Source organism: Oratosquilla oratoria, chromosome 12 (genome assembly GCF_046742065.1).
Source record: "Oratosquilla oratoria isolate Oo_2021 chromosome 12, ASM4674206v1, whole genome shotgun sequence".
In the NCBI taxonomy this organism is placed as follows: domain Eukaryota; kingdom Metazoa; phylum Arthropoda; class Malacostraca; order Stomatopoda; family Squillidae; genus Oratosquilla; species Oratosquilla oratoria.
In genome coordinates this window covers 19,226,902-19,252,564 of record NC_134788.1, presented here as the reverse complement: position 1 = coordinate 19,252,564, position 25,663 = coordinate 19,226,902, and the positions used below count along the sequence as shown (strand labels likewise).

Genomic DNA, 25,663 nt, shown 5'->3' with positions numbered 1-25,663 from the left:
CATATATATATATATATATATATATATATATGCATAGATACACATATAAACTATATATATATATATACATATATATATATTATATATTGTATATGTATATATATATGTGTGTGTGTATATATATTATACATATATATGTGTGTCCTGGTGCGTGTGTATTTTTACCTAGTTGTATTTACTTAGTTGTATTTTATGGGAAGGGGAGCTATGCTTGTGGTGTACCGTCTTCATATCTCATTTTGTCTAAACTATTTTTAAATTCATGTATTGTTTTTGCACACACCATTTTCTCATCTAACTTGTTCCAAATGTCTATTACTCTGTGAGGAAAGCTGTTATTTTTCATATCGCTTCTATAGCTGTCTTTCTTGATTTTCTTTCTGTGTCTTGTATTTCTATCATCCCATTTTATTAGATCCTCTCTATCAATAATTTCCATGCCTTTCATGATTCTGTAAATAGTTATCAAATCTCCTCCCTCTTTTCTTTGCTCTAGTGTCTGTAACTCAAGTTATGATAGTTTTGAGAGTGTTGGTGCCAATTTTGTAAATGCTCTTTGTAGTCTTTCAAGTTTTTTTTTATAATGTTTTTTGTACTTGGTGACCACATCGTTGCTGCATATTCCAATTTTGGTCTTATCAAAGTCATTAGTATTTTCTTCACCATTTCTTCATCCAGGTATGTAAATGCCACTTTGATTGTTCTTATTGAATTGTAAGTTTCTCCAAAAATCTTTTCTTATTATATGTTTCTCAGGTGACATATTATTCATAATAATGACTTCCAGGTCCTTCTCATTTTCAACTTTTTTTATTCCTTCACCCAATTTATATGATCCTATTATTCTTTTTTTGCTTTTTCCAAATTCCATTATACTACACTTTTTAGTATTGAAATCCATCTCCCACTTCCTACTCCATTCCCATACTTTATTCAGATAACTCTGTAGTGACTCACAATCTTCTTCCGTGTTTACTTTTTTAATAGTTTTGCATCATCTGCAAAGAAGCTCATATAACTTTCAATTTCTTCATTCATATCATTAGTATACTGTATATAGCAAACATTATTGGGGCCTGAACTATTCCTTGTGGAACACCACTTATTACCTCATCCCAATTTGAGTGTTTGTCTCTAATCACTACTCTCATTTTTCTTTCTTGCAAAAAGTCTTCCATCCATTTAAGCAGTTTGCCCTGTATTCCTCCTTCAGTTTCTAATTTCTTAAGCAACTTCTTATGTGGTACTTTGTCAAAAGCTTTTTTTAGGTCTAGAAATGCACAATCAGCCCATCCATCTCTTTCTTATATTATATCTATTAGCCTTGAATAGAAACATATTAATTTGGTGACGCATGATCGTCCTTGTCTGAATCCAAATTGCCTTGGATTTAGTACGTTGTTTTTTTTTTTCCAAATACAGGTGCTCCTCGTTTAACGACGACAATTGGGACCAGCGCGCCGTCGTTAACCGAATTGGTCGTTAAGCGAAAGTGTATACATATACGTACATGTACTGTATGTACAATGTCCAGCAATACATGTATCTTTATTTTCGTGTATTTTTCCCCTTTTTATACAGTACATTAAAGCTTTATTTACTGTTTATTTACGGTGGTTAGGTTCCTAAAATTACCGTATATGACCAAATCCGCGTATGCTGACATTCTATATTGAATACCGGGGTATTTTTTTTAGTTTCGACCATGTGCGCAATATAGCAATAGAAAATTAATTATTAATTTTGTAAATTAAATGTATCAACGCAATATGCAATTTTGTGGGCGGAAATGAAAGTAAAAAATACCTTGCTACAAGAAAATATGCTAATGAACGAAGTCGATAGCATAGGCTCGGGACGCCATCTTGTCGTCTGCCAACGTCTCTCACGACGACGACAACGAAGACGAGCCGGATGACATTTAATTTGCAGGTAATGGTTGATTAAACACAGGTTAGGTTAGTTTAGTTTAGGTTAGACGAATTAATTTATCATCCTTTCATTTCTTCGACATCGGCATCTATCATAACAAACATGGTGTACCATTCGTCCGACATGACTTCGTTACTTACGAAATCTGTTTTAGCATTTTTTTTTCATTTCCGCTCACAAAATTGCATATTACGTTGATACATTATAATTTACAAAATTAATAATTAATTTTCTATTGTTATATTGCGCCCATGGTCGAAACTAAAAATTTACCACTACCGGTATACATTGTACCCCAGGTAGTTTTTGAAGCTTGTAGGATGGTAATGTAGACCTAAGCTTCAGAACACTTTACCTCACAGCTAATATCCACCGTACAAGTTAATTTATAACATCATACAAATTTGCCTCAGCCAACTTAATTATCGTACACGACGTCGGAACTTCGGGAGATTTACGTTAAACGACGTCATAAAGCCCGTCGTTACTCCTAGTTGTCATTAACCGAGTAGGTCATTAAACGAGGAGTACCTGTACTTTACCCATCTACTTTTGACAATTCTTTCACAAATTTTTGCTATTGTACTTGTTAGAGAGACTGGGCTATAGTTGGTAGGGTCGTCTTTATTTCCTCCTTTATATATAGGTACTATATTTGCTTTTTTCAATCTTTTGGAACTTCTTCTTTCAAGGAACTGTTTATTATGCTATGTATTTTGTCTGCCAGTTCATTCCTGCATTCTTTCAAAATCCAGTTTGCTATTTCATCTGGTCCATGCGATTTTCTGACATCAAGATTACTCAAGTGTTTCATTATTTCATTCTTTGTTACTTCTATTTCTTTCATAGGGGGGACTTTCTCTTTCCATTCGATCTCTCCAGGTTGTATGTTCTCCCTTGTAAACACTGATTTAAAATGCTTGTTCATAATATCTGCCATTTCTATTTCCTCTGTGTATTCAACTCCTCCTTGTCTTAATTTCTCTAAATCTTGTTTGTTTTTCAGTTTGTTTAAAAATCTGTAGAATAGTTTTGGTTGATCTTTACATTTTTCTATGACATCTTTTTCATATTTTCTCTTTTCCTCTCTGCACGCTTGTACATATTCATTTCTATAACAAGTATATAGTTTCCATTTTTCAGGTCTTTTGTGTTTTTCCATTTGGTCCAAGCTTTATCTCTTTTGTCTTTTAACTCCCTACAACTTTTGTTGTACCAGCACTTAACATATTCTTTTTCTTGTTTTTGTCTTGGGACATATTGTTCCCCTCCTTTTTTTTTTATCAATTTTTGTCAAAATATTCCATTTCTCTTCCACTGTTGTTTCTTCTTTGTATATTCTTTCCCAGTTTTCTTTTTGAAAGAATTCTCTTATTTCATCAAAGTTTGTTTTTTCATACATCATTCTTCCTTTTCTATATTGTTCATTTCTTTTCATGTATTTTTCCTCGTTTAGTTCCAGTTCAATCAATATGTGGTCACTTTTACTTATTGGTGTCATATATTCAATCTTTTCCACTATGTTAGGTTCAGATGTAATTATTAGGTCTAGTCTCGATGGCTCTTCTTCATTTCTATCTCTGGTATTCTCTTGTATCCATTGTGTCATTGTATGGTCAATAATCATCTCGAGTAGAACATTTCCCCATGAGTCGTCTCCACCCTTTACTGTCATCTCTTCCCAGCAGACTTCTTTGCAATTAAAGTCGCCCATCATAACTATTCTTCCTCCATCTTCCATTATCTTATTTAATGTTATTCTTGTGTCTTCTAACATAATTTATGTTCACTCTCTTCCCACGAGGCTGTTTTTGGAGGCACATAGTTTATCACAAACTTTCTGCTCTTTTTATCTCTGTCTTCTACTTCAATCATAATCATCTCTATTGTATTCTTTCCGTATGTGACACTCCTCACGTTTATATCTTTCTTAGTCAGGAACAATTCCACCCCCTTGTTTTGTCTCTCTGTTTCTAATCCAATAATTATATGCATCATGTCCTACACTGTTGGTTGGTAGTGGACCTTTTAATTTTGTCTCTACAATTTCCATTATGTCTGGTTCTTTCTCCTTCAGATAATCATTCAGTTCATTCAATCCTGTTATTAATCCATCTATATTTGTGTAAGACACTCTTAACTTTCTGTTATTTCCATTGTATTTTCTGTTTCCCCTTTGCATTTCTCCGGTATGGCCCATCTCCTCACTTTCATGTTCACTACTCCCCAATAGAATTTCTCTTTTTCTGTCTCTGTTCTGTTCTCGTTTTTTTCCTTAGCTTCTTGTCTTTTCATTTTTTCCTCCTGTCTTTCCTCTCTATTCATTTCTCTTTTTATCCATACCTTTTTATATTGTTCACTGTTTGCTAGTTTCCCTGTTTTTGCTAAGATATTCTTTGCTGTCATTTGTGACCTGAATTATATATTAATTGGTCTGGTCTTATCTGTACTATATTTTCCGAGTCTACACATCTCTTCAATTTGTTTCATGATTTCAGGTTCATCTTCCTGAACAAATTCTAGTAAACTGCTTACTTTTTCTTTTTCCTCTTTGATTCTTGTGGTTCTATTAAGATTATACTTCTCTTCCATTCCTAATATAATTATACATTTCTTTTTATCTGCTAAGTCTCTTACTATATTCTCCTTCTGTCTCATCACTTTAATAACCGAGTTTTCAGTTTGTTCTTTCATTTGCTGTTCGATTATGTCGGTAAATGCAACTTTACTGTTCTCTTGGATTTTTTTCCAACCTTGTGCTTCTTTTGCTATGGACTCTTTATTCTCTTTGTTCTTCTTTAATTCCTCATTCTCATATTTTACTTCTTTAAACTTTCTTTTTAATTCTTCTATTTCATTAGTTAGGTTCTTGTTCACCTTCTCTAATTCTTCTAATTTGTCAACTCTCTGCGCAATCTCTGCCATTTTACCGAACCTATTCTCCCAATGTTCGGTCATTTTTTCAAGTTTTTCCTCTAGTCATGCTAATCGGGGGAGGTAGGTATCCCCCCCCCCCTCATTAAATCCCTGGAAATTATTATCATCACCTTCCATTGTGCTGCTCTTATCTATATTTCTAATCTTTACATTTTTGTTAGTCCCTTCATCATCACTAAATTGACATTTGTTTATATGGCATCTGCCTGCATGGACCAAGTCCCCTCCTTCCTCATTTCCTTCCATTTCCCACATTAATCCCTCCCCTTCTCCTTTTTCCTCACCTTCCAACTACACCACGAGCTTTTACCTTTCCTGTAAATACAATAAGGTACTTCCTTGATGTTGAGATCCAGGTAAATTTTTATTTTTATTTGGAACTCCAATCTTCGCCGTCCATCCAACGAAAGTAAATGTGTGTGTGTATATATATATATATATATATATATATATATATATATATATACATGTATATATATATATATATATATATATATATATATATATATATATATATATATATATATATATATACATACATACACATGTTTCTGCCCCATATAGTGCTGTCAACACAATCACCCCTTCATATAGTCTCCTCTTTGCATCCAATCCCAAATGCCTTTTTCTCATGACACTTTTTCTCCCCCCAAGGCATTTACTTCTTCCATCACCACTCCTCCTCCCTTTCCTAGGGCCACATGTGACTTCAAATACCCAAAGTTATCCACTTCCTCCAGCCTCTATTCTTTAAGACTGACATCCAACTCTCTGCCATCCTCTCTCCTTGTACATCTTATTACTTTACTTCTATCCATATTTACCTTCAACTTTCTCTTATTGCAATCCTTCTCAAACTCCACCACTAACTCCCATAATTCCTCCTCTGGCCCTTCCACAAGCACAGTGTCTTCAGCAAACAACAACTGGCTCACGTCCCACTTGTCTTCATTTCCTTTAACCATCTCCAATTCCCTGCCCACTACCCTCACCTTTACCTCCTGCACCACCTCATCCATAGGCACATGCCTATCACAGCCCCACCTTTCCTCATACCACTCACTTTTTCCATTTCAAATTATGACACAGGGTCTACTAATGTCGTAAAAACTCTTGACAGCCCATAATAGCTTTCCCCCCAATCCCATATATCTGCAAAACCTCCCACAATGTCTTACTGTCTACTATCTTATAATCCTTTTCCAAATCTATAAAAGCCCCAAAACAATCTTACCTTTTCCTAAAGCTTTCTCACATATGTTCCTTACCACAAAAATCTTTTTCATGGAACCCCTTTCTTTCCTAACCCACACTGTTCCTTGCCAATTACTACCTCTGTTCCTCTCCTAATCTTCTTAATGAAATCCATCCCATATACTTTCCCAACTACACTCAACAAACTGATCCCTCTGAAACCACTACACTCACATTGGTCCCTTTTCCTTTGTAAAACAGAACTATACAGGCACTCATCCAGTCGTCTGGCATTTCATCCTCCCTTAGACACACATTAAACAACCTCACTAGCTAGTCCACCATAATTGTACCTACCTTCTTCAGACACTCTGCATGACATCCATCTAATCAGGATGCTTTACCTGCTGTCATCATTTTCAAAACTATTTGCACCTCTTTTTTTTTTCTTCTATTTCTCCTCCCTTTTTCTCTGTCATTACTGATTTTCTTAGCACCTCCAATGTTACTATCAATCCTTCCATATGCTACTCCACATTCATTAGTGCTCTAAAATACTCTGCCCACCTTCCTCTTAACGCCTCTCCTGTTAACATCTGTCCATCTGTACCTTTTATGTTTACATATAAACACACACACACACACACACACACACACACACACACACACACACACACACACACACACACACACACACACACACACACACACATACACACACACACACACACAACAATCCCCACCCCCCATGAGTGAGTTTACAACAACACAAAAATAAATATCAGAACACCTATCAAACCTTGATGTCAAAAAACACACGGCCCAGATGGAATTGCAAATTGGATTCTAAAGGAATGCAAAGAAGAACTAACGGACAAAATACACAACATAATAAATAGCTCACTCAAAGAAGGAAAGATACCTAAAGACTGGAAAAATGCTAACATTGTACCAATATATAAAGGAGGAAACAAGGAAGAACCCACCAACTATAGGCCAGTATCACTAACAAGCACTATAGCCAAAATTTGTGAGAAAATCATCAAGAATAGATGGGTAAAACATCTGGAAGACAATAACATAATAAACCCAAGACAATTTGGGTTCAGACAAGGAAGATTTTGCACCACAAACTTAATATGTTTCTACTCAAGACTAATAGACATAGTGCAAGAAAGAAATGGATGGGCTGATTGTGCCTTCCTAGACTTGCAAAAAGCTTCTGACAAAGTGCCACACAGAAAATTACTAAAAAAAAAACTGGAACACATAGGAGGAATACAAGGGAACCTACTAAAATGGATGGAGGACTTCCTGACTGGTAGAAAGATGAGAGTAGTGCTCAGAGAACAATATTCAGATTGGAAAGAAGTGATCAGTGTAGTACCGCAAGGATCTGTATTGGCACCAATAATATTTGCTATTTATGTGAATGACATGGACGAGGATGTGAAATGTTACATGACCTTCTTTGCAGACAACGCCAAACTGTTAAGGAAAGTAGAAACTGATAAGGACTGTAAAGCACTGCAGGAAGACCTGAATAATGTATGGAACTGGAGTCAGAAATGGGAAGTGGACTTTCCTACTAAGAAATGTAGCATAATGGAGTTTGGAAAAAGCAAAAATAGAATATCAGGAAAATATACAATTGGAACCAAGGAGGTAAAGATGGTAGGATCTGAAAAAGATTTGGGGGCAATTATCACAAACAATTTGTCCTATGATAAACAGATTAACAAAATTGTCGGGGAGTCTTACAACTTGCTAAGATCAATAAAAGTGGCATTTGCATACTTGGATGAAGACATGATAAAAAATATATTGGTTACATTGATAAGACCTAGACTAGAATATGCAGCGACATTGTGGTCACCCAGTACCAAAAAGAATATAAAGAAAATAGAAAGAATCCAGAGAGTAGCAACAAAAGTGGCACCTGCACTTGCAAACCTATCATATGAGGAGAGATTGGCTAAACTGGAGTTACCGGTGCTGGAGCAAAGAAGAGAGAGAGGTGACCCACTGACCATCTACAGAATCATGAAAGGCACAGAGATACTTGATAGAGAGGACTTACTAAACTGGGACAAGAGAAACACAAGAGGATATGGAAAGAAAATCAGAAAACATAGCTACAGAAGAGAACTGAAGAAAAACAGTTTTCCAGATAGAGTAGTGGACACTTGGAACAAATTGGACAATGAAATAGTATGCGCAAAAACAATTCATGAGTTTAAAAGCAAACTAGACACTGTGAGATACAAAGGCGGGACACCACGAGCATAGCTCCCCTTCCTGCAAAACACAACTAGGTACAGCTAGGTAAATACACACACACACAGTGATAGATATCTGGAACAAACTGAATGAGGAAACAGTGAGTGCTAAAACTATCTTTCTTTTCCTGTTGACGTTTCCCATTTTCATATGGGGTTGCCGTTCCTCGCTAGTCATTTCCACTTGTGCTAAAACTGTACAACATTTTGAATACCAACTGAATGCAGAAAGATACAAAAGTGAGTCACTATGAGCATAGCTCTGTTCCTTTAAGATACAAATAGGTAAATACACACACATGTGTGTGTGTATATATATATATATATATATATATATATATATATATGTATATGTATATATATATATATATATATATATATATATATGTGTGTATGTATGTATGTGATTCACCATGGTCTTGGATCATATAATGATTCATGATCGACAGCTATTTCCCTCCCAGAAGAGAGCTCAGACCTTATATATGACTGATCTATGGGTAATGCTGTGACCTTGAATACACACACACCCTGAACTCCCTGCCCACGAGAGTTGGGGTAACGACTCGCAGCACAGCAATACTGAAATGATTTCAGCCCTGGGCAGGATATGAACTCGGGCCGCCATAGTGGTTTCTATGTGTGTGTGCTTGTATAGCATTCTTATAGTTGTTGAACTTCTTTGTAGCATTTTCAGCTTTTCCAATAATTATTTTTCCTTTAAGAAGATGAGGGTAAATTAGGTTTCCATAATCTTCCGTTTATTTCAACATTTCATCTTTAATAAGACAATATGAGGATTAACCTTAATAATAGAGTACAATGGATAGGTACACACTATAAGAAAAATGCAATTGATATGAAACAATGAGAAATATCTCGTATATTGTTGATGATAGGGAGGGAGGCTGCCACTGACCGACCAAACACCTTTGTTAACGCACAGCTAAACCAGTTGACATTTCCAGGCAGCAACTGAAGAGTTAACATGGTCGAAAAGGAAACCTTGGGAGGCCAGCCATGGCAGATGGTCTTGAGGGGCAACATGGAATGCTTGGAGTACTTGTACACCTCGGGCGAGTACAGCGACCTGGACATCATCTTTCCAGAAGGGGTTTGCATCAAGGTAAGTGTGGGTACTCGCCTTGAACATCTTGCACTCCTTGAGCAAGGTGGCTGGTGTTTTCAAGTGTGTTGCCCCCGAGGAAGGCTTTGGACGTAATCTGTGACTCCCTCAGGCCCACAGGCTGATCCTGTCCATGAAGTCTCCCGTATTCGGAGCCATGCTGATGGGACCCATGGCTACCGGTAAGCAGCTCAACCTTCCAGAGGATCCCCATGAGGTCTTCCGGAAGCTTCTGGATCACACGTACCTGGACCGGATGGACCTGGAGTCTGTTGAAGAGGCTCTCGAGGTGTACGCCCTGGCCCACAAGTACCTGATGGAACCTGCAAGGAAAACTTGTCTGCAGGTATGGGGAATCCATTTGCCCTAGTTATCCTGTCTGTTCTTCCTTGTGATCTCTCTACAACAAGTTTCACCTTGTTGAATTGCTGCATTCAGCTTTGTATGTGAAATAATGCTGCTGATGGGTGTAACATAGCTGGAGCCCATCCACCCAGGCCTGTATCCATGGAGGGGTTATGTAGGGGCCTAACACCCCCCCCCCAAAAAAAAACAAACAAAAAAAAAACAATACTCTCAACCTTATATATTTGTATTTTTCAGTCATTTTTTGTATATATTGATTGTCAGAACAAAACTGCAGATTGCTTTATAGTTCGGTGAAAGCTAATGGGTTTTGAGAATATTCTTGCCACAAAAATATGTCCTTTATATATCATCTTGCAACTTTGACATGCTTCTTGTACTGCATAACCCATACGTAATGTCCAGTGCACTATTGGCCCTGACTGATGATCATATATATATATATATATATATACATATATTTATATATATATATATATATATATATACAGATATACAGATGTGTGTGTATATATATATATATATATATATATATATATATATATATATATATATATATATATATATATACATATATATATATATAAATATATGTATGTATATATATATGTATATATATATATATATATACATATATACATATACATACATATATATATATATATATATATATAAGGTATATATACTGTATATATGTATATATATATATATATATATATATATATATATATATATACATACATACACCAAAGGCTTTTTTCCCTTTACATGGGGGATAGCCAAAAAGAAAAAGGAATAGAAACCACTCCCACCCATTCCATTCCCCTACATATTCCACTCCCCTCCACCCTCCTCCCTCTCTTTCATCCTTCATCACTCATTCTTTCCATGTGTCCAGACCATCCTAACACTCTTTCATCAACCCTATCTCCCAACTCCCTTTCCACCCCTGTTCTCCTCTTCACCTCCTCATTTCTCTATCTAGCCTAGTAACACCCATCATACTTCTCAGACACCTCATCTCAAACACATTCAAACTCCTTCTATCTTCCTCTCTTATGTTCCAGGATTCTGCCCCATACAGTGCTGTTAGCACAATCACTCCTTCATACAGTCTCCTCTTAGCATCCATTCCCAAATGTCTATTCCTCATTACACTTTTTAATCCAACAAGGCATTTACTCGCTTCTCTCAATTTACATTCTACCTCCACCTCCACTCCACCTTTTCCGGCCACATTTGCACCCAAGTATCTAAAACTATCCAATTCCTCTAGTCGCTCTCCCTTAATGCTCACTTCCAGTCTGCTGCCACTTTCACCCCTTGTACATCTCATCACCTTACTTTTACCCACATTTATCTTCAGCTTTCTTCTATCACACACTCTCCCAAACTCTGTCACCAACTTCCTCAATACCTCCTCTGATCCTGCCACAAGTGCAGTGTCATCCGCAAACAACAGCTGGCTCACCTTCCACTTTTCTTCAATTTCTTTAACCATCTCCAATCCCTTACCCACCACCTTAGCATTTACCTCTTGCACTACCCCATCCATGTACAAGTTGAACAGCCAGGGCGACATAAGACATCCCTGACGAAGTCCCACCTTTACCAAAAACCACTCACTCTCTCCATTTCTAATCCTGACACAAGTTCTATTACTCCCATAAAAACTCTTGACAGCTCCCAGTAGCTTTCCTCCTATCCCACATATCTGCATAACCTCCCACAGTGCCTTTCTGTCTACCCTATCGTAAGCCTTTTCCAGATCCATAAAAGCCCAAAAAACATCCTTCCCCTTTCCTATAGCTTTCTCACATATCTGTCTTACCACAAAGATTTGATCTACACAACCTCTACCCATCCTAAATCCACACTGTTCCTCACCAATTACTCCCTCTGTTCCTCTACTAATCCTTTCAATCAAGATCCTCCCATAAACCTTCCCAACTACACTTAACAAGCTAATCCTTCTGAAACTGCTACATTCACACTTGTGCCCTTTTCCCCTTTTCCCTTGTAAAGAGGAACTATACAGGCACTCCTCCAGTCCTCCAGCACTCTACCCTCTCTCCAGCAAACATTAGATAACCTCACCAGCCAGTCCACCATCACTGTTCCTCCTTTTTTTAGACATTCTGCATGGTATCCATCCAGACCAGGTGCCTTACCTGCTTTCATCATCTTAACAACTGCCTTCACTTCATCCTTCCTTATTTATCCTCCATTTTCCTTTGCTTTACTTCTCTTCTTTTTTCTTTTCTTTGTACCTGTCAAATGACTCCCTCATCCTGTTTTGTAACCAATCTGTGAAAGCTCGCTTCTTCTCTTCTACAACCTTCTTCATTTCCTCATCCCACCATTCACTACCCTTCCTTCTATTTCCTCCTGTCCTTCTTGTTCCACACACCATCTTTGCACACTTTGTGACTCCCTCCTTGAACCATCCCCATTCCTCCTCCATTCCTAGCTCTACTCTATCCTTCACTCTCTCCCACTCCTCCCTCAGCTTCTTCTTGTACTCCTTCTCCTTTTCCTTTTCATTTAAAGAGTTCACTCTAAGCACCTCCCTACCTTTTGTCCTTTTCCTCTTTCTCCATCTATCCTCCACTCTCAACTTACCTTCCACCAAAAAATTATCTGTTATTCCCCCACCCTCTCCCCTTAGCACATGTACATCCTTAACTTTTCCTATTATACTCCTATCTACCACTACATAATCCATTAACGCTTTATCTACCACCCTTCCATCCACCACTCCCATATGTACTTATGCTTGATTTTCTTCCAAAATACTGTATTTGCTATCATTAGCTCTCTTTCTAGACACATCTCCACCATCAACTCTCCACTACAATTCTTTCCTGGAACTCCACATTTCCCAACCACTCCATCAATTGGATCATTTCGTACCCTAGCAATAAGGTCTCCTAGTGCTATTACATTGACATTTCTCCCTAAACCCTCTATGCACTCATTTAAATCTATCCAAAAAGCCTCCCTTTCTTCTACACTCTTCTCACTGCCAGGCCCATATACACTTACAAAAACCCACATCTTTCCCAGTTTCACCTTCATCCACATTATCTTTGAGGAAACCTCCTTCCACTCCACTACACGTGTACCTATCTCATCACTTACTAGTATAGCCACCCCTTCCCTCCCTCTCCCTCTCTTCACTCCTGATAACCTCCCACTTACACTCCCAAACTTACACTCACCCTTCCCTTGTTTTTACACACACCATATTTTCATCTAACTTGTTCTAAATGTCTATTACTCTGTGGGGAAAGCTGTTCTTTTTCAGATCTCTTCTATAACTGTCTTGATTTTCTTTCTGTGTCCTCTTGTATCTCTCCTATCCCATTTTATTAGATCCTCTCTATCAATATTTTCTATGCCTTTCATGATTCTATAAATAGTTATCAAGTCTCCTCTTTCTCTTCTTTGCTCTAATGTCTGTAGCTCAAGTTTTGCTAGCCTCTCCTCATATGATTTTTGGTGGTAGGAAAGTTGAGAGTGGAGAAAGAGGAAAAGTACAGAAGGTAGGGAGATGCTTAGAGTAATGTTTCTAAATGAAAAGGAGAAGGGGTACAAGAACAAACTGAGAGAAGAGTGGAAGCAATTGAAGGAGTAGAAATCAAAGGGGAGGAGGAATGGGGATGGTTCAAGGAGGGAGTCACAAGGTGTGCAAAGATGGAGTGTAGAACAAGGAGGATGGAAGGAAATAGAAGGAAGGGTAGTGAGTGGTAGGATGATGAAGCAAAGAAAGTTGTAGAAAGAAGAAACGAGCATTCACAGATTGGTTGCAAAACAGAACAAGAGAAATGTGAGATGTACAAAGAAAAAAGAAGTTAGACATAAGATATAGGATGCAAAAAGGAAAACAGATGTAAAATGGGGGAAGGGTATGACAGATAATTTTGAAAGTAATAAAATATGTATTGGAAGAAAATGAAGAGGGGAAAGGGAGGCAAATCAAGCAGAGAAAAAAAGTAAAAGATGCAGATGGACAAATGATAATGGAAGAAGTGATGGTAAGAGGAGGATGGGGAGAGTATTTCAGGGAATTGCTAAATGTGAAAGAGGATAGGAAGAGAAAGGTGGTAAAGATAGGATTGCCTCTCCACAAACTATATACGATTTTAAGAATAAACTGGATGCGGAGAGATACGAAAACAGGTCACTATGAGCATAGCTTTTGTCCCATAAAATACAACTAAGTAAATATACACTAATGTTTGCTATCTATATGAATGACAAACTGTTAAGGAAAGTAGAAACTGATAAGGACTGTGAAGCACTGCAAGAAGACCTGAATAGGGTATGGAACTGGAGTCAAAAATGGGAAGTAGACTTTAATACTAAGAAGTGTAGCATAATGGAGTTTGGAAAAAGCAAAAACAGAATATCAGGAAAATATATAATTGGAGCCAAGGAAGTAAAGAAAGTAGGATCCGAAAAATATTTGGGAGTAATCATCACAAACAACTTGTCCTATGATAAACAGATTAACAAAATTGTCGGGGAGACTTACAACTTGCTAAGATCAATAAAAGTGGCATTTGCTTACCTGGATGAAGGCATGATAAAAAATATATTAGTTACATTTATAAGGCCTAGACTAGAGTATGCAGCGACATTGTGGTCCCCCAGTACCAAAAAGAATATGAAGAAAATAGAAAGAATCCAAAGAGCAGCTACAAAATGGCACCTGCACTTGCAAACCTACCATATGAGGAGAGATTGGCTAAACTGGAGTTACCGACACTGGAGCAAAGAGGAGAGAGAGGTGACCTACTGACCATTTACAGAATCATGAAAGGCATAGAGGTACTTGATAGAGAGGACTTACTTAACTGGGACAAGAGAAACACAAGAGGACATGGAAAGAAAATAAAAAAACATAGCTATAGAAGATAACTGAAGAAAAACTGTTTTCCACATCGAGTTTTGGACACTTGGAACAAACTGGATAATGAAATAGTATGCGCAAAAATCATTCATGAGTTTAAAAGCAAACTAGACACTGAGAGATACAATGGCGGGACAACACAAGCATAGCTCCCCTTCCCGCAAAATACAACTAGGTAAATACAACTAGGTAGGTAAATACACACATACATATATATACATACATACATAGATATATATATGAATATATATATATATATATATATATATATATATATATATATATATATTGTGTCAATTGACATTTGGAAATAAACTCTTCTGCTGGGATTCGAACCCTTGCCTGAGCGGCTTGCGTCTTTACAAGACAAGGACCGTATGTGGTTACAGTCCTTGTCTTGTAAAGACGCAAGCCGCTCAGGCAAGGGTTCGAATCCCAGGAGAAGAGTTTATATATATATATATATATATATATATATATATATATATATATATATATATATATATATATATATATATATAACTTCAACCTACTCTCGGAGAAAGATAAGCTGAGATACAGAGTAAACCATATATTTCGACCACTAACTGTGGTCCTCTTCAGCAGTTACAATTATAGGGTACATAGACAAGGTGTTATATACAGAGGAGGAAGTAACATTGGGGAACTCAGTAAGTCTCAGGTCACTTGCCCTGAGTGAGGTCGGACGTTACGTTCTGTGGAGATGAATTTGTCAACTGCCATACTAGTTATGGCATCAGGTGACCATTAACCTTTGGAAGTATTATTGTTTGGAAACTTTTTTATTAAAGAGGATTCAATAATTTTTCTTTTGAAACTACAATGTGAATTGTATACTGTAGCTGCATTCTTCCAATCTATTCTGTGATCTAAAAGGCTAGAATGGAGGAATACAGCTGAGTTTTCTTGGCCGTATTTTAAAGAATTTTTATGTTCTTTGATCCTAGTGGGTAGATCACGTCCCGTTTGTCCCCAGTACACTTTATCACAATCGAGACATGGTATCTTATATACTCCGGAGTTGTCCTTATTAGATGTTCTGTGATGGACATTTACTACTTTTTTAAAAATGTTATTTGGGTAACTAAAAGTGATCTTAATTTGGTTCCTAGGTAATAATTTTGATGCAGTATGCATGGATTCATTATAAAGGAGTTTAATATTTGATTTTTCCCAGACAAATTTTGTGTTGGAATTGGTTGTTCTAAAATAACTGGCTTTGGCTTTGCTGAGGGCTTTTGTCAGAAACCAGTCTGGGTAGCCTATTTTTTAGTAATTGAGTGCGTACTGATTCAATTTCTGAGTTGAGAAATTCCGGGCTGCAAATCCGAAGCGCTCTTAAATAAAGGCCCGAGGCAACACTATATTTTATATTATCCGGATGATTACTGAAAAAATGTAAATAACTGCCCATATGAGTAGGCTTCCTGTATACTGTAAAAGACAAATTATCTGGACATCTGATCACTAATATATCAAGAAAAGGTATTCTTCCTCAATTTCCCATTCTACTTTAAATTTAGTGTTATGTGCTAAATTGTTGAGACTATCAAGAAAAATATTGAAAGAGCCCCATTTGTCATCCCAGATAGTGAATACATCATCGACATATCTGAACCAGAACATGTCGGCTGGTTTGATACTTGGTAAAAGTACGCACTCAAAGTATTCCATGTATAGGTTTGCCAACACCGGGGAAAGATTAAAACCCATGCTGCAACCATACCTTTGCCTGAAAAAAGAATTTTTGAAGGGGAAAACATTGGAGGTAATACAAAGACGTGTTAAACTAATCAATTTAGAAACTGAAAGGGGAAGTTTATCTTGTGACGGTTGCAACTTGGTTTCCAAAAAACTGAGAACATCTTCTACATTTATGTTTGTGAATAGCGAAACTATATCGAGGCTAAGCAATTTACTGTGTTCTGGGATTTTTTGTTTCTTAATTTTATTTATGAAGTCCTCGGAATGTTTAATGTGGCAATTGGAGAAACTTCCTACGAAAGGTGAAAGAATTCCCGTGAGCCATTTGGAAGTCTTATTTGTGCAAGAATTCCTGTTAGATATAATTGGTCTAAGGGGAATGCCTTCTTTGTGGAGTTTAGGGAGACCATAGAAATTTGGTAGCTGAGGGCTGATGACTTTTAACTTATTGAATAGGTCGTCTCCTACTATTTTGCGGGCTAGCTTATTAAATTCTGCTGCAGTGGACTTAAGGGGATTTTTAGTAAGTAATTCATAAGTATCCATATCTGTTAACAAATCAAGGGCTTTGGCTTCATAATCACACTGATCAAGAAGTACTAATTTCCCCCCTTTATCTGCTCTAGAAATAATTATGTTGTTGTGGTTACTTGTACCCTATAACTGTAACTGCTGAAGAGGACCACAGTTAGTGGTCGAAATATACGGTTTACTCTGTATCTCAGCTTATCTTTCTCCGAGAGTGAGTGGGTTTAAGTTTTGTTTTATTTGTGTGTTACGATACCTACGTTACTTAATTTGATATATATATATATATATATATATATATATATATATATATATATATATATATATATATATATATATGTATGTATATGTCCTGGGCATGACTAAAAACTGCAACTAGTGGCATAGTTCTTATTGGGGACTCTCAGAGTTTTGGGTAAAGTGGAGTTGCCCCTTAGTTGCCATTACTCCCAGGTCCACTCTGACCCGGAGTGGTAGTACCTGCCAAGGGTCCCTGCTGCCTTGTAGGGAAGCCTCTTTAGGACAAGACAGGGAGAAGGAAAACTCCGACATAAAACCTAGCTGATGCACTCAGCTATGAGAGCAGCCCACAAAAGGTGGGTCCTGGTCAGCTGCTGCACCTGGCCCCATCTGTCACATGTTATTGTGACACTGATGAGGTTTAGGAAGAGGGAGTAGCACTGGGCCTACACAACCCCAGTGCTACTATACAACTGTGCAGGATTTCTACCCTTCTGCAACACATACTGCAGAAGACAAAGAAATGAGATCCGTCGACGTGACAGCTCAGTCCATCATAAATGTATGTATGTATGTATATACATACATATAATATTGTATTACTATTAATTTTTTTCAGTACATTCTTTCAAACCTGAGGGAGGAGATGACGCTGGCAGCCCTGGAAACCTCGGTCGTTCACGGAGACAAGGAGCTGAAGGACAAGTGCATTGAGGTAATGTCACCTGAACTTGTAACTGTCACAGCTGAGTTGTCTTGACAGAACTGGCTACAACAGGTATCCTTCTTGCCTTCAAACCTGGTCCAAAGTAATAGCTAGTAGCCTAAACGAAGCAATTGACGCCCATGTTAATTGAACTAGCTATTGAGATCATTCATTTGAATTACAGAATTACAACCAAACTTGCTCAATGTGTCATGATGCATATTGAATATTACCCATACATTAATTATATATGTGTATAAATATATATATATATATATATACATATATATATATATATATATATATATTTATATATATGAATATATATATATGTATTATATATATATACATATAATATGTATATATATATATATATATACATGTATATATATATATATACATGTATATATATATATGTATATATATATATATATATGTATATATATATATATGTATATATTTATACATACACATGTATATATGCATATATACACATATGTGTATTCGTAAAAGAAACAACTTAAAGTGAACTCTAAACTGAAACCTGTGAAAAATCTAGGGTAAACTTACTACAGTAAATATAACAAAAGAAAAAATTAAAGAGTGTGTAGAGAAACTCAAAATTAATAAAACACCAGGGCCTGATGGCTGGCATCCAAGAATCTTAAAGGAAATTAAAAATGAGATTGTTGTTCCATTAGAAATTATTTAGAAAAAAATATCCATCTTATCCGGAGATGTCCCAAGAGAATGGAAGCTAGCTAACGTCACTCCAATATTCAAAAAAGATGACAAAAAGAAACCAAATAACTACAGGCCTATAAGCTTGACTTCAGTTGTAGGAAAAATGATGGACACTATCATCAGAGATGCTATCAAACATCATTTAGAAAGTAACTGTTTGATAAATGATAGCCAGCATGGATTCAGATGGAAACGTTCTTGCATGACTAATTTACTCAAATTCTACAACACAGTCATCTCGAGTTATGACAAAAGAAACAATATAGATTTGATATATTTAGATTTTGCAAAAGCTTTTGATACCATCCCCCATGAAAGACTACTTACTAAATTAGCTTCACACATAGTAAGTGGCAGCATATAAAGTTGGACTAGAAATTGGATGATTGATCAAAAACAGAGAGTTGTTTTAAATGGCAAAACTTCTAGATGGAAAAATGTTATGAGTGGAGTTCCTCAGGGTTCCATTCTTGGACCATTTCTGTTCATAAATGATATAGACCATGGACTAAAATCTATTGTCTCCAAATTAGCTGATGATACAAAATTGTGCGGGATGGCAAATGATCACTTCAATCAGTTAGATGTTCAAGAAGATTTAGAAAAATTACAGCAATGGTCTGAAAAGTGGCTAATGAAATTTAACACAAGTAAATGCAAGGTAAAAATAACAGTATGATCACAAGTTATTTGGAAATTCATTAACAAAAGTGGATAGTGAGAAGGATCTAAGGGTAATTATCATTAATGATCTCAAATTATCTAAGCAGTGTATTTCAGCCTCTGAGAAAGCAAATAAGATTCTAGGACTGATTCTGCAATCTTTTGACTTGAAAAGCTCATCTCTTATTAACAAGCTATATAAATCATTAGTTCGTCCACATTTGGAATATGCTGTTTCCATATGGTCACCTAATCTCATTAAAGACATTGACAGATTGGAAAAAGTACAAAGGAGAGCCACAAAACTGATTCCAAATATAGAAAATAAATCATACAAAAATTGACTAAATCATATGAATCTGTTTTCCCTAAAAAAGCGTAGACTCAGAGGTTACTTGACACAATTATTTTAGATTCTAAAGGGGACTGACAACATCAAAAGTGATAAAATTCTTACACTGAGAATCCAACAAGAAATAATGGTTTCAAACTGTCAGGAAATAGATATAATTTGGAAGTGGGTAGAAACAACTTCACCAGCCGTGTAGTTAATGAACGGAATAAACTTCCTGGAGAGGCAGTGCAATGTAGTTCAGTTCGAGGCTTTATGTTTCGTTTAGATAGATATTTAAGTAAGATGCTGTAATGACTGCCATTTATTTTATATTATTTGATTATTTGATATTATTTGTCTGTTTATTCATTGTTTGCTTGATTTTCATTTATTAGTATTTATTTTTCAGTTTATTACTGTTTACTATGTACCTGTATGTTTATCACTTAACTATACCGATGTATTATTAATTCTATTCATTATTATATTATTATACATTTTTTTTTATCATTTATATATTTTTTTCACATCTGGCCTAGTTATGGACCAAAAGGTCTCCTGTCGGCATGCTCCGCCTTTGTAAAAAAAAAAAAAATATATATATATATATATATATATATATATACATATATATATATATATATATATATATATATATATATATATATACGTATATATATATACACATATATATATACGTATATATATATGTATATATACATATATATATATACATACATATACAAACACATTATGTATATATATATACATATATATATATATATATATATATACATATATATATATATATATATATTATATATATATACATATATATATATATATATATATATATATATCCCTATCTGTCACCATGTCTCACATTTTCTCCCTCCCTCTTTCTCTTCTTCCTTTTCCACCATTATCTCTCTCTGTTTCCCTCATTTGCCCCGCCATATCTCCCTCTCTCTGTCTTTGTACTTCTTACCCATGTTTTTCTCTTTCTTTATCTCTCCTTCTCATGTACAAATTGCTCCTCCTCACTTCCACTCGTGAACGGGTGTAAAAACAAAATATTTTGACTTTTGCTCCACAGATGCTGAATCGTGACCCTGACGCTGTCATGTCGTCTGAGACTGTATTTCACCTGAGTAAAGAAACCTTGAGGAACTTGCTAAAGAGCGATGACATTTGTTTTTCTTCTGAGGCTGTCCCCTTCAAAGGACTGGTTGCCTGGTAAATACATGTGCATGTCCTCTTGCTTTGTGGCCAATTCTCTTTTGTTTTCAACGTGATATAGAATGCAGCTGTGGTTAGATATTCGTCCATCGACCTCCGACATTAAGGCGTTGTGTGAGCGGCACTGTGTCTCTTGTCGTTGCAGGGGAAGAGCCCAGCTAGGTCCGGAGGAGGAGCCGTCAGGGAGTGCAGTGCGCCAGAAGATCGGGGACGACCTGCTGAAGGAGGTGCGGTTCCTGAACATGTCCTGCGACGAGTTCGTCGAAAACGTGGTCGGCACGGACGTGCTGACTCGCATGGAGTGCTTCCACATCCAGGGGGCGATCAGGGGCGCCGACCTCTCGAACCTCCCAGAGGACACTCCTCTCAATCCTACCAGGGAAGGCAGAGCTCCAAAGCTCAGGGAGAGGGAGGAGCTTTCTTGCTGTGTACTGGACTTAGATGGTCTCTGGGAGGATTACGCTTCGTCTTCAGAGGTTATCTTGTTTGAAGGTCTTTCGAGTGATGCGACGATTCAGCTTCACCACACGAATATCTACTGTATTGGTTTTTATTCGGATAGCGGTGCTGGAGTACTTAGTATAATGGACGGCGAAGGTAAAACGATAAGCTCTGCGACGTCTGAATATGATGATTTCACTTTTAAGAGGCCAGCTGTCCTTGAGAAGGATAAGAAATACAGAGTTGTGTTTTACCCCAGAGAAGATGTTAGTTTATATCGTGGACACAGTGGAGGCAGTAGGAGGGTGGGGGACGCAACTCTTTCATGCTCACTGGGTCATATGTGTGAGTTCTATATCTGGGAGCCGACAAGTAGTTAGGAAAGGAGGCACGCCACTGCGTACCCTCGGTCACGTAGAAGCGAAGTCCGTTTGGGTTTGGCTATCGAGAGGGAAAAGAAAGGACGAGAGCGTCATGTCACGTTAGAGAGCGGGTCCTGTTCCTAGTGGCAACGTTGAGCAGATTAGAATGGTTTGGCGCCAGCAAGGATGAAACGTGAAAGGAGCAGCAGCCAGGGCCAAGTGTGTGAAGGGCGCCACCGTAGACAGAGACAGGGGAAGAGGGTGTAGTGTCGTCCTTGGTTCTCGGGCTGAACTGCTCACGAGTGTTGCAGTGACGACTCGGCCAACCGCGGTCTAGCATCTACAAACCGTCGACATTTCTTCTTTAACAAATTTATTTTCCTCTCATAAAAAGAAAATGAAAATGATAATAAGACAGAGTGAATAGAAATAATAGAACATATTGAATGATAATAGTAAACCAATCATATTTTTACATTCATGCAAAAATAGATTAAGTAGACTGCTTATGCCTCCAGCCATTCGTAATGGCTGCAATCGTGTGTACTCTGGGATTAAATTTGTAATATTTTCGATAGAAGGGACACTGTATGATGAAGCTTAGAATTAATTTTATTTCTACTTGTATATTTGTTTCAATAACCTTATCCTTTATCTTTTCGGTAGCCATTTCATTTTTTTTCTCATGAAACTTGACAGGATATGCAATCACAGTCTCTCCTACTAAGAACAACTTAATTTTCCAAACTAGCAACCATAACAAAAGAAAAATACATGGAAGAATTAATTATATTTTATATATATATATATATATATATATATATATATATATATATATATATATATACATACATATATATACTATACAAAAATTGGAATGAAAAATAAAACATAGTGTAAATGCATTGAAAATCTATATCGAGACTGGAAGACAGAAATAAGCGAAGGATCTTGTTATGAGAATACACCGATTCTAGTAATTTTATTCAAAGCAAGAATTGTTATTATTGCTTTACTTTATCATTTATTTATTGTGCTTTGTTTTGTTTTATGTATTTATTTATTTGTTTATTTGTTGTCTTTGCGAAGATCTGGGACACAATACGAAGGGCATACAACAAAATGGAAGATTTATATTTCATAGCAAAGATATAAAGGAAGGAAAATCCTAGTGGTGCAAAGAATGTAGAAAACGAGAGGAAATTCCAGGAACATTCTTTATTCTCCAAGAAGATGGAGTTTAGAAGGATCTGATCGATAAATGAAATGTCGACATCGAAAGAGATTTTTTTTTTTCTATCAATTTGTAGTGGGTTTGGTTCGGTATGGACAAGCCAGGGAAAATGAGACTCACAATTACACTAAAACTAAGGTTTAATGGTTAATATGCTCGGAGGGAACGGTGGCGACAAAAGCCAGTCGAATTTACTAAAAGTATCTTGATCGATCAATATCTGTTTCAATCCAAAGATCGAAATCTCAGTGCTGTCTGCAATATTCCTCAGCCACACACGAAATAGTTGTACAATTCAGGAAGCCCCGACCGGAAAACAAAAGAACATCAACCCAAAAAGCGTTACATTACCTTGCAGTGGGAGATTGTCGTCGACCTCTTCCCACACCAAATACCACGTAGGAACTACCAAGGTATCCACCTTGTAGTGGGTTCGGTTCGGTATGGACAAGCCAGGGAGAATGAGACTCACAATCACACTAAAACTATAGTTTAATGGTTAATATGCTCGGAGGGAACGGACGAAGTCTCGTTGGGAGAAGGTCCAGAGTGAAGGCCTCATCAAGCGTCGTGGCTGTGGGCGAAGAGCCACAGGAGGGAATGTGACGACTTGCTGGCGGCTTGCTGGAGAGAACTGGTCCCGAGGCAGCTTGCTGGGGAGAACTGGTCCCAAGGCCTCTTGCTGGAGAGAACTGGTGCTTGGAGTTGAACCTGGGAGAGAAGTCGGTAGAGAACTTGGTAGAGAAGTCGGGAGAGATCTGCCCATCTCGGCGAAACACCGACCTTTTAAAGGAGGCTGGGGGGAACGTGGGGAGCTCTCCAAGTTCCTGATTGGCTGACCAGCGGCGCGTCACCACAATACGTGATTGGCTGACCAGCGGCGCGTCACCACAATACGTGATTGGCTGACCAGCGGCGCGTCACCACAATACTCGCCCCCTTCTTTGGGAGCGAGCGCCGCGGAGGTAGGGCGAGGCGCGAATGATGTGGCAGAATCGGCTGCAATGGCGACAGCGGAGGTGGCTGCGGCTGTAGTGGCGACAGCGGAGGTGGCTGCGGCTGCAATGGCGACAGCGGAGGTGGCTGCGGCTGCAATGGCGACAGCGGCTGAGGCTGCAGCGGCGGGGGCTGCAGTGGCGGCAATGGCGATGACTGCAGTGGCGGCAGCGGGGATGACTGCAGTGGCGGCAGCGGCGATGACTGCATTGGCGGCAGCGGCGATGACTGCAGTGGCGGCAGCGGCGATGCGGCGATGACTGCAGTAGCGGCAGTGGCGATGACTACAGTGGCGGCAGTGGCGGCAGCGGCGATAACTGCAGTGGCGGCTGGTGAGAGCAGTCCTGGCCTGGGCAGACCGGATCTGCGGGGCTGGGCAGGCCGGGATGGCGGAGGTGGAGTGGGCATGCCTGGGCGTGAAGTTTAACTTGTGGGCCTGCCATCTTCCTGGTTGTCCTCACTCGGGGTCACCACTTTGTAGTGGGTTTGGTTCGGTATGGACAAGCCAGGGAGAATGAGACTCACAATCACACTAAAACTATAGTTTAATGGTTAATATGCTCGGAGGGAACGGACGTAGTCTCGTTGGGAGAAGGTCCGGAGTGAAGGCCTCATCAAGCGTCGTGGCTGTGGGTGAAGAGCCACAGGAGGGAATGAGACGACTTGCTGGAGCGAACTGTTCCTGAGTCAGCTTGCTGGAGAGGACTGGTCCCGAGGCGGCTTGCTGGAGAGAACTGGTGCTTGGAGTTGAGCCCGGGAGAGAAGTCGGTAGAGAAGTCGGGAGAGTTCTGAATTCTGAATTCCCAGGAAAGACCACCGGCTTGCGCGGAATCGGTTTTTGTGGAAGGGGAAGAATGTCTGTAAGAAAATGAAAAAATAGTAGTGTATCAAAGAGGGCTATTGCCACCGGGCGATTAAGCGAGCGATTAGGGGCTGTTGGTGGTCGTGGCTCGGGAGAAATGGACTGGGAACTTGGAGGGCGGCGCCGACGCCGGGATTAGGATCACCAACAAAAGTTTAGAAAATGATAGGAGGCGTAGTAGTAGAGAAAGGTGGAAAAACGGAAATTCTTTAGTGGGAGGTAAACTGAAATGAGAAGATGTAGTATAAGAGAAAGTTAAAAAGGAAGCGAATCTATGTAGAAGAAAAAGTAAGTGTAGATGTTTGTGCGTGTGTCGTGGCTATGTACGTGAGAGGTGTGTGTGTGTATCTTACGGGAAGTGAGTAGAGTTCACTTCCCGTGTGTAGAGCGCGTTCCTGATAAGCCACAGGTGGGGCCTGAGTAGCCTGCTTTTCCCCAGGTTGGGTTTGAGATCCTGTAGAGTTGATTCAGTGGCGGTGCGAGGGGGGGGGCAGGCGGGCGGGTGTTGTATTATCTCTCTCCTTCTAATCACAACTCTGAAAGCAGAGAATTATGTGATTGGGAAATGTGTGTAAATGTCAGATGTGTAAACTCGCTCGCCAGCTCCAGCGAAGAGGCCAGCGTTAGGTTGCGGGCCGGTTGGACAGAGAGGCGTCCCAATTCCTCTCTGTCGACCAGCCTGCGAGCAGATGAGGGTTCTGAGTGAGACTTGGGTTGGGCCTCTGCTAAGCCAGCGAGCAAGTGTGCGTGTGCCTCTTTTTTCCAAGCACTACTCTGAAAACAGAGAATTACGTGACTTGGGAAATGTGTGTATTTGTCTTGGGGTAAACCCGCCTGCCG

General features: G+C 38.4%; 1 protein-coding gene across 2 annotated transcripts in view; it reads left to right on the top strand.

Annotated features, from left to right (window-relative positions):
* LOC143031049 (BTB/POZ domain-containing protein 6-B-like) overlaps positions 1–22,356 on the top strand; it is a 32,714-nt gene extending 10,358 nt beyond the window's left edge. For both annotated transcript variants that reach the window (XM_076194421.1, XM_076194422.1), the window contains exons 2-6: positions 9,311–9,468; positions 9,581–9,814; positions 17,862–17,957; positions 20,786–20,925; positions 21,074–22,356. In XM_076194421.1, coding sequence (XP_076050536.1) covers positions 9,331–9,468; positions 9,581–9,814; positions 17,862–17,957; positions 20,786–20,925; positions 21,074–21,749 — 1,284 coding nt within the window. In that variant the 5' untranslated portion in view covers positions 9,311–9,330 and the 3' untranslated portion in view covers positions 21,750–22,356. The remainder of the gene's footprint in view (positions 1–9,310; positions 9,469–9,580; positions 9,815–17,861; positions 17,958–20,785; positions 20,926–21,073) is intronic.
* The last annotated feature ends 3,307 nt before the right edge of the window (positions 22,357–25,663 follow it).